Below are 18,618 nucleotides of genomic sequence, written 5' to 3'. Positions count from 1 at the left end.
TGCACAAATTTCACTCTGAGACGTCTTTGATGTAACTGTCGGGGGACCACAGGGTGCAGCCCCAGGTGCTAACAAGCGGCCCGTGGAGGAGGCACATCACCTGGCAGGGTTTGATCATAGAGAGCAGTGGCCAACACTCTCACAGCTCCCAGCGGGATTTCATGTGACCCTCACAACCACCCCAAGGGGGGCACATTCTGAGAGGTGAAGCAACCTCCTCAAGGCCACATAGCCAGTGAGCAGCCGAGCCAGGACTTAAGTCCTAGACTACCTGATGCCAAAGTCCAGCTGTTAGCTTACAAATGCGGTCTCCCCAGAAACCACCGGGCTTCAAGCTGGGCCCCTGTTTTCTTCTTTGGGCAAACTCAGCCAACTGTTGCCTGTCCAGACCCACCGGGCAGAGCCTGCATTCCCCAAAGCCCACGGGCCTCCTGGGGTCCAGGACCAGACATTCACGGTGCAGGCCCACAGATAAGGTGCTCCCTTCAGAAGGACGGGCAGGAGGAACCTCCTTTTCTCCAACCCTCCTCCCACCTCTCAGAGGAACACAAATTGCCATCCTTCATCAACAGCCAGGTGTCAGGAAGAAACACACAGAAAGATCTAGAGTCTTCCTTCCCTGCCTTTCTGTCCACCGCTCACCCCCAGTACAAGGCTGGGGGTCCAGAACAGACTTCCCGTCACCATGGCAACTGCCAGGGGCTTGCCTGGGGGGGCGGCTCCTGGGTCCCCTTCCTTTTGTACTCCTGCTCCCACAGTGGGATAAGCAGGGAGGTAGAGCTTCCACTCTGGGGACAAAAAGACAGGGGGCCCAGGGTCTGCCCCAAGTGAGCTTTGGGACTGCAAACATGTCACTGCAGCACCTGAGTTAGTGTCATCACCATAAAATCATGTCACAGCACTGCTGTAGGGCAAGAGGAGGCAAAGGCTAAGTGTGTTCTAAGCACGCAGCAAGGAGAAGCTTCCCGAACAGAAAGGAGGAACAGAGGCAGAGATGGAGGGAAGGCAGCACCACCAATTCCAAACCCTGCTGTCCAAGGGCGATGGGATGACAGGTGATACTGCTTCCCTATAACAAGGGTTTCCCAGGTCATCAGGAAAAAGACTCTCTCTCTCACTTTTTTTTTTTAAAACCATAGCCTTCCCCTCAGTGGGTTTCATATCTGGGACTCTTAACCAGGGCAAACCCTAGCAAACCTCTCCGGGAGGCTGTGTTGGTGCCAGGACCCCTCACCCTGATAAATTCCCACTGGGGCCTGTGGAGAAACAGAACGTCCCCCCCGCAAAAAAGAGGCGAGGCTCCCTGTTAAGACAAGTTGCTTAGCCTGCGTTCTTTCGGCCAGGGTTTGGGAGAGCCGGTCAGAGACTCAAACCATTTACCAAAGGACACCATCCAAGAACACCTGGGGAGCTTATGGAGCAAACGTTGTATTTAATAAGTTATAAGATACAATTTACAGTTGGCATTTGGTTCCAGTTTTGCTTCCACATCCCGGTTTACGAAGCCTGTGGTACTTTCACATCAGGCTTCGGGCCACTCCAGTTCCTAACAGGTGGGCTTTGCCAACACTCACCCTCAGCTGCTACACCTCGGGGAGGGTCACCCGCCTCACCCTGTCCCATCCATGGACACACTCGAGATGACAGTGGCCACCTCCTCAGGACGAAGCAGCAAATCTGAAAGGGCTGCCTGCCCAGACCACACTACACATCTGGGCCCTGCAGTCAGGCAGTCCCTGAGTGCTTTCACTTTATTCCAAAGCAGGTCTGCAAGAAGGCATGCAAAATGCCTTATACTCCCATTTTCGGAATTTTGCACCTGCTTATTATTGCTTTCCAAAGAGCCTCGGGTGCCATGTGGTCAGGGCCAAATACGCTTTCATTATTTCTGCAAATGGTAAAGGACCACCAATGAGCTGCTGTCCTTCCCTCCTCCGTCATTCCCTGACTTTCAGGCCAAAGGTTGGCAGGAGTTTCCTTCTATAATTATCTTCCAGAAAAAGTTCACGCTGGGGCTGCCTGGGGGTGAGTGTGGAGTGTTATGTCGCGTGACAGGCCTCTCTGCTAACGCTTGGGCCCACCTGCGGTGTCTCTGGACATGCTGGTAAGACTCATCAAACAGACAAATGGCTGGAGCGTGTGTTAAGAACAAGGGCTAGTGTTGGTTAAAAAAAAGGGGGATCTTTGGCAAGTGGGGGGGTGCTGCTTGCCACTGCAGAATTTCCTCAGACACAGCGACTGAAACGGACTTTGAAAACAAAAGCAAAGACATGGCTGTCAAGATGGTCACATGCAATGACTCTGCAGGGAAATAAGTAGCAGGATGAGGGGAGAGGCACCAAGAAGCCATTTTGGCCAGTCTGTCACCTCAGACACTCTGCCCTTTGACAGATGGGGGTGGGGTGGTAGTAGTGTTAAAATTGGTGTTACCCAATGGCCTTTTCTTACGTGATAGGGTCATCTTCTTTTCTAAACGATAACATAAACTAGGCGTCCCCATTTTCCCTGCCCTTCCTCCCAGTCTTGTTTTGCAAACTGACTAGCCAATTTCATTTCTTAAAAATATTAGCCTTGTCTGTTCTTGTTCTGTCTGCAGGGGGTGATCTGTGCCAAAAGAGGTCCAATTTGCTGGGCCTATTGAACAAATTTGCATTTCCTGAGTCCCCAACATGTCCCTAAAGAGTCAAGTTTAGGACTTCTTTCTGAAGGTACTTAAAAAAAAATGGCAATGTTTTTGGGATGGGGTTTCAGACCCACAAACGGGCTGAAGGACTTTGTATAAAACGAGTTACAAACAAGCAACAAAAGCAACCACCAGAACGCCTCCCAGGACTTGATGAGAACTGTTTTAAGGCACCGTGACATGGAAGGGGCTGCCAGGGATGTGCTCCTCTCCCCACTTCACGGCCAGAACGTAATCCCCCTTCTCCTTGACGATGTAGGTCACACTGTATTGCTGGTTGCCCACGTGCTTCATAGAGACTTCTTCACAGGGGGTGGTGGGCCCATGCACCCCGATCAGCAGCATGTTGGAACCTGGGAGGCAGAGGAAGGTGGTTACTCCATGAAGGTGCATCCCAGAAGGCAGAGGAAGAGGGGGGGATGTGGGAGCCAAAGGAAAGATACCAGTTACTGCCTGTTACGCTTCTCTGATGATGCTGGGGACCTTTGAGAGGTGGGAGAGTGCAGCAATTACGAGCAGGACTCTTACGGGTTCAAATCTCTGCCCTGCCACTTCCTAGGTGGGTGACCTTGGATATGGAACTTCACCTCTCTCTGCCTTAGCTTCCCCATCTCTAAACAGGGGATGACACTAGCACCTACCTCATGGGCTTCTTGTGAGGTTTAGAGGAGTTATTGTATGTGAAGCCCTTAGCACATAGTAAAGGCTATGTAAGTGCTGGCTACTCTGATCTCATTTATTCTCATGAGAACCTTCAGGAAGGTCCTATGATTATTCCCATTTTAGAGAAGAGGAAACTGACTTTTAGAAAAAGATTTAGTAACCTTCCCATGGTCACATGGCTAATAAGCTTTGGAAATTAAGGAAGAAAGGAAGAAAGGGAGGGAGGGCGAGAGGAAGGGAGAAATAAGTAAGTGGTGAAGCCAGGTTTCCAGCCCAGATGTGCTAGATGCCAGAACCCAGGCAACTAACATTGACACCCAAATAAATACCCAAGTTCAAATTGCAATTACAGCAATTAGTGACAGAGAAGAGGCCAGGTTACTGATACAATGCAAAGAGGATAACGCGACCTTTCCTATGTACCTTGAGGTCATTTGAAAAAAATCAAGAGGCAAATCATTTAAAAATATTAAGTGCAGAACAGGGCAATGAACACGTTACTTGCAAATGTCTGGGTTACATGGGTGGGTGGGCACTGCAGACCAGAGCAGGAAAGACCAAAGTACACAGAACAGAGGATGTCGCCCCATGCCCTCCACTCCCCGAGCAGGGCCAGGCTGCTTACCGGCTTTGCTGCAGTCCACCAGGAAGGAGCTCTTCTGGCCCACAAATGCCTTCGAGAGCCCCGCCCCCTTGGAGGTCACCTTGCTGGCATCCGAGGATGCCTTGGGGATGGCGCTGTAGCAGGTCTCCGTGGAGGACCTGGTTACTGACTCCACCAGGATGGATGAGGTCTCGTTGGCCGAGCCAGGGCTGACCAGACGCTGGCCTAGGACATGGAAGGGAGAGAAGCAGGCATGACTGGCCAGACAAGGCAAGTACCCCATGCAGAAGCCCCAGGAGAGCCCCGGCTCCCCAGCACCTGGATCCAAAAGCCACCACACCCTTACCTCACACCCCCCAACACCTGGATCTAAATGCCACAACTTTTCCATCTCACCCCCTATAATGTCTTCTATGGGGTTCTGGGGTCCTGCCCCACACAACTAAGATCTGGCTTTCTGGGTATATGGGAGAGTCTGGCCTTGGCTGACTTGACCTGGAAATCCTTCCAGGTCATAAGCACATGCCTCCAGGAATATAACCACGTGCCACTCTATGGAATGCATATCTTTCCATTTATATAAAATACTCTATGTATAAGCAGTGTGAACATGTGGGAGGACATTGACAAAATATCAAAAATGATTCTCTCTACATATTTTTTTGGGTGGTGCGGCGGAGCTTGTGGGATCGTAGGTCCTTGACCAGGGACTGAAATCGCGCCCTTGGCTGTGAAAGCGCTGAGTCCTAACCTCTGGACTGCCAAGGAATTCCCCTCTCGGCATACTAGAAGATGATTTTTCTATCTGAATTTTTAATTTACTTAATTTTAATTAAATTTTCTGCAATGAACCTGTGCTACTTATATGACAGTGAACCAAGCAGAAAGAGACATATGGAAGGAATTCACCACAATATTTATGGTGGTTACCTTGGGTGGTGGGCTGTGAGGTGGTTTTTACTGTTTGGTATTTTTTCCAGTGTTCTGATGGAGGCACATTTTTAGAAATTTAATAAAAACTTTTGATTATTTTAAAAGTGAAGGTTAGAAATGAGGGGATTTTTCAGGCCCTAACCTAAACAAATACGTAAGATCTCAAATATGTAAACATTCCTTCTTTTCCGTTTGCGACAGAAAACCACCTAATGTGCTTTCTCAACTTCTACACCCCTACTCTGCCTGCTTATTTTGCAAGTTTTCGAACGTGCAGTCACTCTGACATGTCCTACCATTTCTTTACATTCAAGATTCAAAGCAGATTCAACATATCTAAAATCATCCAGTTTCTACTATCGAAGAGCTCTGCTGATAATCTGACAAGATCACCTCCACAGGGGGAAGAATAACTTTAAAGGTGTTTGTGGTTGTTACCTGTCACCTTGGCCTTGAACGGGCTGCCCACGATGTGGTTGGGCCCGCCATATTTGACGCCAATTAGGTAGCTTCCAGGAGCCATGGGGGTGTACATGACTTTGTACCCTTCGGGGGTTTCCTGGCAATCCATTTTAACCTTGGACGGGCCTTCAATGGTGACGGACAATGTCCCTGGCCCTGCTCGGGTGGTGTTGATGAAAAATTCAGACTGGATACCTGGGAGAAAGGAAGCAGGAATAAAGATCACGTGGAAGGTTTGGAGGGATGGGGAGGGTGTGCTTTGGGGAGCGTTCTGGGGGCCCTGAAGCAGTGGCGGGGCACACGGAGGTTCCCTCTCAGAGGGGTCACCTTGGTGGCACGGGGACCCACCAGTACTAGCTCTGACCTGCTGGCACAGAGAACCTCAGGCCCTGGGGGATGGTAACCCGTTTCCAAGGCCCAGGCAGGAGTGTGGCCAACATTCTGTCCACAAGCACGCACCGCCTTGTTTTCTCCTCTGGGCACGAGCCGTGGCTGAGGGCGAGAAGCCTGAGTCGTCACTGAGAGCCTGAAATGCTGCTTCAGCCCCCAAGGGCCAGCTCTGCCCCCAAGGGTGGGGGAAGCGTGGGCCCCTCTGACCTTTCCTTTCTCCTCTGGTTGGACTTGGAGAAGCCCAGGCAGCCCAGCGCCGCCTCCTTCCTCCTCAGGCTCCTCGCCCCAGATACCACGCTGAAGACCGGGGTAGCCGCTAGGATCTGCCAGCCCTGCCGCTTTGCCTTGAATACCAGAAACAAGAACAGGACCAGAACGGCAGCTCCTGCTAATACCACTTGCACCACTCTGGCTCCAGATCCTGTGCCCATCATTTTACATGCCCAGTGATTCGTTTTTAACAAACGACACTGAGGCTCAGGGAGGTTCAACCACATGCCAATCAGAGCTACAGGAGAAAGTGGCAGAGCTGGTACTGAAGCAAGTCTGAGGGGGTTCAGAGCCCAGGCCCGTCTCCTGGCCTCTGGATGGGCAGCGGGGCTGCCTCAGATGTCCTAACTGCAGCTCCAGGACATCCTACTTCTTGCCTGCCTGGTCCATGAGGGCCTCCTGCACAGACATCCTCTCTCGTGATAGAAGGAAAGCTGGGCCAAAAGACAGTGCCAACCAATGACCACTGTGGCATTCCTGCCTGAGCCCAAGGCCCTGAAAAAGGCCCCACTCCCCCAGGCCCCTTTCCAGTCCAGAGGGGGAAGAGGCGGTCAGTCACCAGCTGCGCACCCGCTACAGTGCCCTCTACGGGGCATCCCCGGCATAGCATTCTGCGGGGCTGGGCTTCTTCTAGAGCCCTGGACGCCGCCCCAGCTGGGAACTATTTTGGTTTAATTATAGCTCCGAGACTGGAGAAAGAATTACTGTTCTGGTTATCAATAAGACAAAGGAGCTGCTATCATGCAACCCTGAACACAACCCAGCTGTTTCTGGAAAAGCTCCCGAGGCTCCCGTCCCAGCACCACCCCCTCACCCTGCCTCCACAACTGTCTCAACCTTGTCTCTACACTGTGCAGCCCAGGAGCCCTTCACTCAGCCGCTGCCGAAGCAAGGCCGTGTGGGGGGAAAAGGAGGGGGTATTCAAACAAGGGATAGCGTTTCCAGGAAGCAGCTGCAAGTGACAGCAAGGAAAGATACTTTTAAAGTGAAGATGAAAAGACCTGGCTGCAGTGGAAAGGACAGGATTGCTCCATTCCTGAGAAATATCAGTTCATCCTGATTGTGAGGGTCCAGAAAGGAAGATGAGGTGGGAAAAGAGAAATCAGGAATTACAGGACAAGAGCAACCTATCAGGTGGGCTCCTTTATTATTCCCATTTTACAGGAACAAAGTGGAGGCTCAGTGAGGTCATATAACTCACCCCAAGACACATAGCTGGGGAATGGCTGAACTGGGGTTTAAACATAAGGTCTGTCTAACCTGGAGCTAATGCACTCGCCTGAGAGCAGATGGGAGAAAGAAAATCCACATGCAGAAGTCCCTCTCACCACCACCTCCAGCTAGAATCAGTACCCCAGACATCTCTGGGCATGGCGGTGTTCCCCTGCACCCCCGTGTATATACAGATGAGTTCCTGTGAGTTTAATGCATGTTTAATGCAGCCCTACGCCATCTTCAAGGTGGGTGAGGGGTAATGGGAGGGAAGGAGGCTCTCCCCTTATATCTCGTGCACACTGGGGTTCCTGGAGCATTTCATCAGGAAAATGGCTCTTCCAGCCAGAGAGTCTGGAACTCACTTGTCTAACTCCTGACCTTCTCAGCCCTTCTGCAGCAGAGAGTCCCACCCCAAATTCTCCACATTCCCCTGCTCTAAAACCTGCAGGATTGACCATTTAAAGCTTGAGCCAAGAGATACAGCCAGCCCACCCATAAAAACACAGGGAAGCTTGCTTTGTTCCGAAGGTCAGGATGCAGGCCCTCCAGCAGCCGGGCAGAGACACCTTTTCATTCCACACACACTGCAGCTGTGTAATCCTGGGATGGATATTTGGGAAAAGGCCTGGGAGCGGGAGGGCTAGAAAAACAAGACGCCTTCCCCTTGACAAGAGCAATATTTACACAGGATTTGAAACAGGCGTGTTCTGTACCTCTCCCGCCTGGCTGGAAGTCTCCCTGCAAGACCAGCTCCTTCCCTCAGCAGCATCCAGTGCTGGCAAAGCAAAGCCTGAAACCTGAGCTCCTGAGAAGGCTTGCGAACAGCCAACAGGAAGCATGAGAGGCCCTGGGCACAGCACGTGTGACCCAGCAGGGGGATGAGGTGGCTGCTGGCAGCACAGGAGACCTCAGTGGCTGCTGCGGGGCCTGGACCAGGGCCTGCTGGGGCTCCAAGTGCCAGGAGGACCCCACCTGGGCTTCAAGGGTGGATGGCTTGTCAGGGGTCAAATGCCTGCACTACTGCCTGGGAACCTTCCGGGGCAGCTGGGAAGATAGGTGTCCTTGTGTAGGACACCCCACAAAGCAGGCCAGGGGTGTAGCCACTGCCTCGGGGCGAGCCAGCCATTTAGGAAGGCAGCAAAACTCAGGGGTTAAGTGAGGCCTTGAGGCCTTGAGGTTGTGAACCTGGACTGGTTCTGGTTCTGCCCCCTCCAAGCTAAGTAAGCTTGGGGAGTGACTCAACCTTTCTGAGTTCTCACTTTGCTCATCTGTAAAATGGACATTGCCTAGGGTGAAACAATACCATGCCTTTTACAAAGGGCAAGCTGCTGGCCCAGAGTTCAGTGTGGAGCCAGACAGGATGGGCCTGGGGAGATGAGAAGTACTCATGCAGACCCTGTGGGAGGTTTTGCTGAGGCCACTGCTTTGGCCAGAGTCGCAGGGTGGCACACCAGCCGGTCAGTCACTCCTGCACCCGGGCAGGGCCCCTCGTCCCCTTACGACACTCGCTCCACAGGGCTGGATGCCAGGCAACCACGGCCACTCATCCCCTTGCCTGTGGGGAGGTGGGTCTGCTCTGTCCCACTCACCACGTGGGGTAGGGGGGAGACTAACAGCAAAATGTGCACACACAAGGAACTCAAGAATCCTTCCTAAGAGGCCCCAAAGTAACACTCAGACGCAAACCGCGTCCCAGGGAGTCCACGCCTGCAATGAAGCGTAAGTGGACAAGCTCCCCACCCCGGCACCTTCCGTAACAGTGACACACTGGACACCCCTGATGCCCACCTCTACATTCACGGTATGGACACTAACTACAGCCATTACAAGGCAGGTACATCTGTAGGTTTTGACACGGAAAGTTCCTTAAGATGTCAAGTGACAAAAGCAAGTTGTACAATACAACAATAGCACTAAGACTATTTCTATAAAATAAAAGTAAAACTCCATGTCTACCTTTTTAACAAACCGACTAGCTAAGCAACCAAGTGACCAAGAATGAAGACCAACAAAGAGACACTCGGAAGGTCCTCCCCTGATCTGCTAAGCCGTGTTTCCTCCTGGACCCAGAGGGAGGGAGAGAGGAGAAGCAAGATGGAACTTTACATACTTCCTCACTGCCAGTATTTTTCACAATCAAACGTGTTCCATCTGTGGCAAAGACTAAAAAAGAATTTGACTGTTTTAGTCTTTTCTCCTCCCCTGTTAGGATTAGAATAAAAAGGAGCCAGGCTGTGACAGGTCTTACTGCCGACTGAACGTGTTTCTAGGAGGCCAGGGTCCACTAAAGGAGCTGGTGGGTAGGGGACCTCCCCAGAGGCCCATTACATGCATCATGAACTCTGTGCAGGCAAAGGAACCCTCAAAACAAAGGATGCTGTGTTGTTTTCCCTATCAGTGTCCCGGTCCTAAAAGAATCTGGCAAAGGAAGACAGCTGCGGCACAACAAACAGTAATGAGCTGTGAGAACGCAGCCATCAAGCCCTCACTCTGGATTTACCGCAGGTCAAGTGAGAGCCTCCCAAGGGTGCATCACTGAAGCTTCCCTGGGGAGAGAGGGTGGCAGGCTTCCCGGGGGCTTGAAGAGTTCCACCTGCTCTTCCCCGGGGACAACTCGGTTAAAGACAAGAGGCAGAGGCAGTGTGTTACCTGTGGTGCCCCCCTCGAGCCCCGAGCCGTAGGCAGACACCAGGGCAGGGTTCCCCGCTTGTCCGGGTTCCCCGACTCGTACTTTGAAGGGACTTCCAACCACGTGGCTCCCGTTGAACTTGACGTCGATCGTGTGGACACCATTCTCGTGGGGGATGAAGCGAACAGCATACTTATCTGGGAGAGTGAGCAAAGGCACAGGGTAAAAGTGGGCCCGTGGACCCGACCAAGGTGGGTGGGGACAAAGGACAGGAGCCCAACCTGAGAGGGCCGATCTTACATCACTAATAAGAAATGGCCCTACTGCAAGCCTGGCACCCAATATGCTGGTGATCAAAACCAGATGGGCCTATTTGTCTGTACCTAGACAGCCCTTTGGGAAATGCATCCAAATCTCAAATTCTGTGTTTAATCCTCTGTGGCTTTGGCCTCAGAAAAACACTTCCTTTATTAAAAGCTCACTTCTGGAGCAGTTTCTCTGCTTGGCCAGGGGAAAAAATGGTTCCAACTGAGACTAATGCTCCTTAATTAAGCTCCAAGCTAGCAACTGCCCCACAGGGCAATGGCCAGGTTTCTCACTGTGTGTTTGGATCACAGCATGTGGTAAGATGATCTATAAACTGAAATGGGCACCTAGAATATCCTTCCACCGTGCACCACTTGACTACCCCTTCCTCCTTGAAGTGCTCCCAGCTGGGATGCAGAGTCTGTTCTCCTCCAGTCAGTCTCTCAGCCTCTCCCTGGCTCCTTGTACCCTCCATCCCCTTAAGAACTTTTGTTGCTCAAAGCTCCACCCAAATCCTCTTCTCTTCTCCTCTGGACTCTCTCCATATGGAGCTGCCACCCATATCCTTCAACACTGCACGTCCCCCATCAGTCCCCAGCTGGTACCCACCCCTCCTCTCTGTAAGCCAATGTGTTACAGGGAAAACTGATCCCACCCCCATGTCCACGTATGGTCCTTGACTGGGTCAAATTAATGTGGGATAGCAGGGGGAGAAATCCCTCTTTCCCTAAGCCTAAGTCAATTAGCACATGGCATTTAGCCACACAGGAATGGACTCAGGAACAGGCATGTGTGTTCAGTGAGATAGGAGGGGAGGTTTGCTGGAGACTTCTGCAAAAGGAGCATCTAAGACTTCTGGAGAAAGAATCTTGAGGAGAGAATGTCTCTCTTGATTGGTGTCGTGTGCTGCTGCAGCCACCTTGCCACCAAGAGGAAGGCCAGTTTCAGAATGAGGCCCACAGATCAGAAGGAAGAGCAGAGATGTTTGGGGCCTTGGAGAATGTACCTGAATGGCTGAATTAAATTGTTGCTGAAACCCATCTTAGATCTTGAACTTTCCACTTATGTGAATTAACAGACCCCCTTTTAATGGACCATGTGTGTAATGGACCCCCTTTATTATGTGAATTGGCTTGAGATGGGTGTTCTGTAATTTGTCACCAATGGCATCCTAACTGTGTCAGGCTGGTGGTCTCAGACACTGCTAGGGCTTCAAATACTGCTTGGGGCTGAGGACACCATATCTCACTTGGTGGCTAAATCCCAATGCAGTAGAGATCTATTAAATGTTCCCACTTGGATATCTCAGAGACACTTAAAAACCTCTCAAAAAATAAAGTATTAAACTCTGTAAGGCAGTGACCAACCCTTGCTCACCCATGGCTGCTGTCCGGAGTTTTGTTAACTGCATCATCATCTTTCTACCCCATCACCAAGCTACATGTAACCTTTCTGAATTCACTTTCATTCCCTATGGCCAATTGGTCACCAAATGTTACAGTTCTCTGACCTCAAGTCCTTCCTCTGCATTTCTAACACTGCTGATTAATACTGTTTTCTCAAACGGACCACCTTGCAAGCATCGGCTTACCACCTTGCCCTTCAGATGTACCAACACATTCTCTATAATGTGGTCAGACTTAAACCATTATCTGACCAGGGCACCCAGCCCACACATTTGTTCCTTCTGAGGCTCCCCACTGCCCTTTCTTTTTCCGCCCAGTGGGAGGAAGATGTCTAAATGCCAACCCAGGTCCCAGGTGTCTACCCTCACTGCATGCAGAGCAGGGTACACAGCAAACGCCCAATAAGGGCAGTGGTCACAGGGCTCTTCCTCATGCATCAGGGCCCATATTCAGTGTTACCTCCTCAGAGAAGTCCTTCTGACCTTGTCAAAGCAGAAACCCTTTTCCTCTCCTGCTCTGATCATCTTTACCGTTTGGTTCTCAATTCTGCTGTGCTGCTGGTGACCAGCTGGGGTCCTCATCCGTGCACTACACCTTTCTGGCTCACACTTTAGGTCCTCACTAGACTCTGTGCTCCTCTCTGAAGGCAGGAATCATGACTTCCTCAGCCGTACCTTCCTGTCAAGTCTCTGACACTTAATACATGTTCACTAGAAAAACGGTCTCGTTCAAGTTGATTGACATCACAGAATTCCATACACCAAGGCAGCAAGCAAGAAAATCTCATGCTATTAAAGTCCTACTGGGGACCCAGATTCTCTCTTTCCTTTTTTTAGCCGCACGGCTAGCGGGATGTTAGTTCCCCAACCAGGGATTGAACCCGGGCCCTCAGCAGTGAAAGTGCAGAGTCCCTGGACCCCCAGGGAATTCCCCAGATTCTCTTTTCTTAATTTACAGCAATCAACCTTTTCCTCAGAGTAAAGAGAGGTCAAAGTGTACTTATTCATTTCATAAGGTAAACAATAAAGATCTGTGATATTTTATTAAAATATGAGAGAACATCACAATGAATGTCATGTTAAAGAAATCTGAAAAACAACTGAAAATAAAGAAGTATTTGTTTAAAAAAAAAAAAAAAAAAAAAGCCTGTCCCTGGCAAATGTTTATACCCTAATTTATAAACAGTGTCTGGCAACAGCAAAGGGAATCTGAAGGCCTTGTAGAGGCTGATGACCCCTCCGTCAGGGTACACGTTTGCAGAAACATTGCTGGTGTGGGCGCTGGTGCTTACCTGGCTCCAGCTCAGACACGTGGCATTCCTCCACGGCTCCAGAGGGGCTGTGCACCTTTGCATCAATCTTGCCTTTTGCCCCATTCAACCTTATAGCAAAGGAGGCTGGCTGGTTAACTTTTAATCCCGATTCCTGAGAATTTAATACATGAAATGCGTTACAGCCCTTGGCGTTCTTGCTCAACAGCACACACCGACCCAACCCAGGATTCCGGGGGGGGGGACAGTTCTCATGCACATAGGTCTGGAATATGTTTTTCTATATAACACCTGGCAACAAAAGAGCAGGTGAGTAATTCCACGTTTCTAGCATTAAATATAAGAAAGCAGAGACACACATCTGCATGGTCTTGTATCTAAACCATCTTGATCCAGAGATGGTTCCTAGGTTTGGAGACTTAAGACATCCTGGCCAGCAGGATTACAGTTTCAGCATCCCAAACAAGAGCTGTACAGGCCAGAAAACCCAGTATCTTCCAGATCTGCCCCCTCCCTCAAAAAAGAAGAAAGAAAGAAAAAAAAGACTTCCTCTCCCCACCGCCTTTTTAGGAGGAGCCTGGCAGCTTATAAAACCCTGCACTCACTAACATGAACAAAAGGCTTTTTATCTCAAGGGTGGAGATGAAGAGAACTTTTAATAAACTTGTAAAGGGCCACACATGATTTTTCTTTCATGCAGTACTGCACAGTGGTTAAAAATCAGCAGAACCTGGACTTACTGCCATTTCCTAGCTACATAACTAAACTGTTGAACCTGTTTGAGTCTCAGTTTCCTCATCTGTAAAAACAGGCATAATAACCAAATCTATCTCAGAGAGCTGCTGTGAGGATTAAACAAAGTTATGCATTCAAGGCACTCAGCACAGGGCCTGGTCCATACATAGGAAAGTTTAAAAATGTCAGCTTCTATTAACATGCGTTTAGAAGTTGTTAGTCCCCCCCAAAAAGCCATGGGAGAAGGGTAGCTTTTGCTCTTGAGTGGATCAATTTCGCTCTCCATGCTTTGTCTTGGAAATTACATCCTCTGCTGGGAGAAGGGGATTAGAAGTTCAGACGCTTAAGATATTTTAAGATTGGCCAATCCTGAATAGCAAAATTTTACAAGCCAGCAGTTTTGATGTAAACATGGTTGGACAGCTACTCAGATGATAACTCTAAAGCAGCAGGGCTCACACTTAATGTGCAACCGAGGGTCTTGTTGAAATGCAGATTCTGATTCAGTGGGTCTGAGACGGAGCCTGGGACTCCACGTTTCTAAGAAGTTCCCAGGGGATGCTGAGGCTGCTGGTCCAAGGATCACATCTTAGCAGCAAGGCGCTATAAGCAGTGCTGCCTCGTTCAGTAGTCACTAGCCACATGTGGTTATATACAGTTAAATTTAAATCAATTAAAATTAAAAACTCAGTCTCGGACTTCCCTGGTGGTCCAGTGGTTAAGAATCTGCCTGCCAATGCAGGGGACACGGGTTCGAGCCCTGGTCCGGGAAGATCCCACGTGCCGCGGAGCAACTAAGCCCGTGCGCCACGAGTACTGAGCCTGTGCTCTAGAGCCCGCGAGCCACAACTACTGAAGCCCATGTGCCACAATTAACTGAAGCCCAGGCGCCTAGAGCCCGTGCTCTGCAACAAGAGAAGCCACCGCAATGAGAAGCCCGCGCACCGCAATGAAGAGTAGCCCCCCACTCGCGGCAACTAGCACAGCAACGAAGACACAACACAGCCATAAATTTAAAAAAACAAAACAAAACAAAACAAACCTCAGTCCCTCAGTTACACTAGCCACATTTCAAGTGCTCAAGAGCCACATGTGGCTCACGGCTACCATGCTGCACATCGGAGATGTGGGACATTCCCACTGTTGCAGAACATTCTACTAGACTGAGCTGCCCTAGAGGTTACAGATGAGGGAGGACTGAACACAAAATTAAGGAGTCTCTGATCGCCAGACCACCCCCATGCCACACCCTCCCCTACAGAATGCCAGCCGACTCCAATTTTCTAAAAAGTCTCAAAAGCAAGACAAAACAATACATGCCTCTCTTTCCTAACCAGCACCAGATGTTGCCGTGCAGCCTGCCAGTAAATCTCCAGTAAATAATTTACATATCACTTGGCATCAAGTGACATGGGGAGAACAGGGAACAAAGTGGACACACAGGTCCCTCCTGTTGTAGCGGCTGGTTACAAAAGCTTGATGGACATACCAGCCTGCTGCACACTTGTTTAAATATTTTATGACCAAACTGTCATAAGAGGACTCTATGGAAGTTTCTTGGAGCCCATTTCTCCACATCAGCTCCTTTTGGACAGAAGCGTTTACGTTACCTGAATCCACTTGCCACTAAATCCTCAAGAGGGAGATAAACGCCTCACAAGATCCAAAAGAAATCTTCCAGATGCGTGAAGGCAGCTCTTTGCCCTCAACAAATGCCAGCTTTATCTCCCTCCGTAGGTTTTAGTTAAGTTGGCCACAGAAGGAACTTCTGTTAAGAAGCCTTTAAATGAAACACAAGAAAAACATCTGCACCACAGTGACCAGTCAGTATCCTTGGTACTCTCCAGATGAGGCCGCTTCAATCTGTAGACCGTGACCCTGGTCTGGGCTCTGTTTGGGTTGCCTAACGTTTGAGACAACTAGCAGTACTAGTCCCCCGCAGGGGAAAGTTAGACTCTCAAATGTAAACCAAGTACGTGGAACCAATCTGAGATATGAGGTTGAGTTTTCATCAATCCAATATTTTCAAGAACTGGGGGGCAGCTGAAGGCTATTTAGAAACCCCTCTACCCAGAAATCACATTCTGGGATTTTGGTGTTATTCCACAGCCAAACTGCTACATCTGATTCAGTGTCCTAAGACCCAAGGGCATCCCCAATAGTTCTTAGTTTGGCTGAAGGCTCTAATGCAACCCTGAATTAAGTGCCCTGTTTAAGCCAGGGTGAAAAGTTGCATTTCCTGCCATTCTAAGAGGTTGGGCTATGTAACCACCTGCCACAATGCCGGGGTTGGGATTAAGGTGGCTGCATGGTTAAGAGCATGGTTCTGGAACCACCGAGACCTCACTCTGCCTCATTCTAGCTGGTGCCCATAGCTGGATCTTCTCTGCATCTCAGTTTTTCTATCTTTAAATGCGGGTGTCAAGAAAAGCTACTCACCAGACTGTTGCAAGGATTTAGGGAAGTAACACTGATACAGTTCTTAACACAGTGCCTTGCACGCTTATTATAAATAAATCAGCATCATAAAATAAATCACAATTGACTTTCTTGAGGAAAAGGAAGCCAATAATAGCAAGCTGAACGTCACTGGACTGTTAGTTTTGTGTTTGTTTTGTTTTGAAAGCCCTCCTTATCCCTTAACCAATTATTAACAGGCCTTCTTTGTTTCTCTGGAGTAAATATTTAGAAAACAAACTCGTCTGCAAATGTTGAGGAGTTTTGCTGACCGTGGCTGCTTTCTGCTCGCCCCAACGGTCTCCTGTCCTAAATGTGACTCTGCCACAGGAAAGCTCCCCTACGCCTGGCAGCATCCGTGGTCAAAATGTGCTGGGGCCCCTGGCACAGTCGGAGATTGAAGGGGCCTTGGGAGTTCAGGGCCTCACTGGCTGGGTTGTGGCCAAGGAGATGGATGTTTCCTTGTGTCTCACCTGAAGGCTCAGAACAGTGAGGCGGCGGGCATCGTCGGAGGGTGCGATCACCGGCACCAGGTAGGGACTTTCTGGGATGTGCTCATCATTGAACTTGATAGACACCTCGTAGTTACCTGTGGGGAAAGGAAAGACCTATCATGTCAGAGATTCCGGGAATGTGGTTCCAGAGTGGCCTCTTGTCTCTCTAGCTAGGGCCAAAGTGCCTTCCGAGAGACCCTGGCCCACTCCATGGCTGTGGCTGATTGGGTCAGGGAGGGTCACCTGGCTCACACCAGGCCAATGCGATTTTCTTAGTTGGAAAGGGCAGGGATTCTTTTCTTAATTTCAAAGAGCACTGAAGCATTGAAGTTTTTGTTCTGTGTTTTGCCAGTGTATACGTGAATCCCCACACCAATCACACATCAACATCCGGTGTGTATTCCCAATTTCTCTCCAAAGGAGAGGCTTATGACAGAGCATTTTATTAAAAATTATATACTTAAGAATAAGAAGGGCTTCATGTAACTAGGATCCCATTACTGATCCTGAACTATGAAGTGTAAGACATAAACTTTGAGAACAGGGGTAGAAGCAAAGTGATAACTAGGAAAGAAAATCTAGTCAAGGCAGAAGGGCAGGGATTCTTAACCTGTGCCCACAGGGTCCCTGCACAAAGGGTCTGTGTACAGTACTCAGGAGATCCATCAAACTCGAATGGGAAAAAAGTACATCTTTAGTTTTACTAACCTCTAACTGAAATTTAGCATTTCCTTCCTTTAGAAAAGTCGACAAGAAACCACAGCACATTAAGACTTGTGATTTTTGTCAACAAAAACAATCACTTTCCAGCTTTATACATATCTTGACATACCATTTACACTCACTGCCACTTAGAAATTAAGGTAGTTAATAGACCATCACCAAATCGTATGATTTAACGTATTAATGAAAACGTGTATACGTTGCTATGTTGCATATTTGTTCCTTTAAAAAGATTTTGATAATGATATTTTATTAAAATTGATTTCTTTTATAATCTGAAGTATTTTATTTCATGTGTCTAAAAATATTTCCTGAGATGGTCCCCATGGGCCTCGCTAGATGCCAAAAGGATTCGTGGCACACAAAAGGTTAAGAACCCCTGATCAAGGGAGCTCAGATGCTGAGGCCACTCTTCTGGGGCAGCCACACCAGCCACTGGCCGCGGGTGGGCAGAGAGAGGCTGGTCAGTGGGAAGAATGAAACAGTTGAACAAGAGCATAAAGCAGTGAGGCCAAGAGACAAGGAGAACAAGAATTCCTACCCCTTTGAGGCGTGGCTGGATATCCTGCAACTGGATTTCTAGGACGCATTCCCATGGGCCCATACAGATAAATTCCTCTTCTACTGGAGCTAGCCTGATGAGTTTCTGTTCCTTACAACCCAACCATCCCCAAACAAGGAAAACGTCCTCCACTGGCCCCCGAGTACCTACCAGGCTCTTGGGCAATATAAGACACACCACATGATCCGTTTTTATGGTCATCAAACGTAATCTCGGCCTTACTGGGGCCCTCAACAGCGATGGAGAGGCCCCCGGCACCCGCCTCCCGGGTCCAGATGCTGAACTCAGCTGAGACAGAGAAACACCTGGTCAGTGACTGAGCCCGGTATAGGCCCCTCTTCTGGCTCAAACATGGGGTGCTGGGTTCTGTTTGTTGCCAGCCCTTTCCTCTTTCTCTAACCCCAAGCAGAACCCAAGCAAGGGCATTGCTGATGTTTGCTAAGCACCACCTGTGACTACACTAAGTTCATGGGCGATCAGACATCTTTGGAATACATGCAAACCAAGTCAGAACAAGATGAGAATGTTCAGTTTCAGCCCCACAGATTTTCCCGCTCAGCAGCCACCACTGCAAGGGACGTTCCCAACCAGTTTTATACAATTCTAGCATGTTCCAAAGAACATTAGTTTGCAAGATGCTCTGGAAACGGTTTTATGACCCTGATCCTCTCTTAGAGACTCACAACACACACCCATAAATTACAGGCTCCGAGAAGTCCCTCAGTAAGACACTTGTTGAGCTTTGGGTAAGCAATTCCCAAATGTCTTTAGCCACGGAAGCCTTGTTTTAAAGAATGCCCCTTCACACCATCCATC

General features: G+C 49.4%; 1 protein-coding gene across 3 annotated transcripts in view; it reads right to left on the bottom strand.

The window, feature by feature from the left end:
- Window positions 1-2,833: 2,833 nt before the first annotated feature.
- FLNB (filamin B) overlaps window positions 2,834-18,618 on the bottom strand; it is a 135,720-nt gene continuing 119,935 nt past the window's right edge. For all 3 annotated transcript variants that reach the window (XM_061197068.1, XM_061197069.1, XM_061197070.1), the window contains 7 exons: window positions 17,953-18,090; window positions 16,497-16,612; window positions 12,853-12,985; window positions 9,870-10,046; window positions 5,322-5,540; window positions 3,972-4,175; window positions 2,834-3,036 (listed from right to left, as the gene is read on the bottom strand). In XM_061197068.1, the coding sequence (XP_061053051.1) occupies window positions 2,849-3,036; window positions 3,972-4,175; window positions 5,322-5,540; window positions 9,870-10,046; window positions 12,853-12,985; window positions 16,497-16,612; window positions 17,953-18,090 (1,175 nt within the window). In that variant the 3' untranslated portion in view covers window positions 2,834-2,848. The remainder of the gene's footprint in view (window positions 3,037-3,971; window positions 4,176-5,321; window positions 5,541-9,869; window positions 10,047-12,852; window positions 12,986-16,496; window positions 16,613-17,952; window positions 18,091-18,618) is intronic.

Source organism: Eubalaena glacialis, chromosome 7, assembly GCF_028564815.1.
Source record: "Eubalaena glacialis isolate mEubGla1 chromosome 7, mEubGla1.1.hap2.+ XY, whole genome shotgun sequence".
Lineage (NCBI taxonomy): Eukaryota > Metazoa > Chordata > Mammalia > Artiodactyla > Balaenidae > Eubalaena > Eubalaena glacialis.
This window is presented reverse-complemented; position numbering and strand designations above follow the sequence as displayed.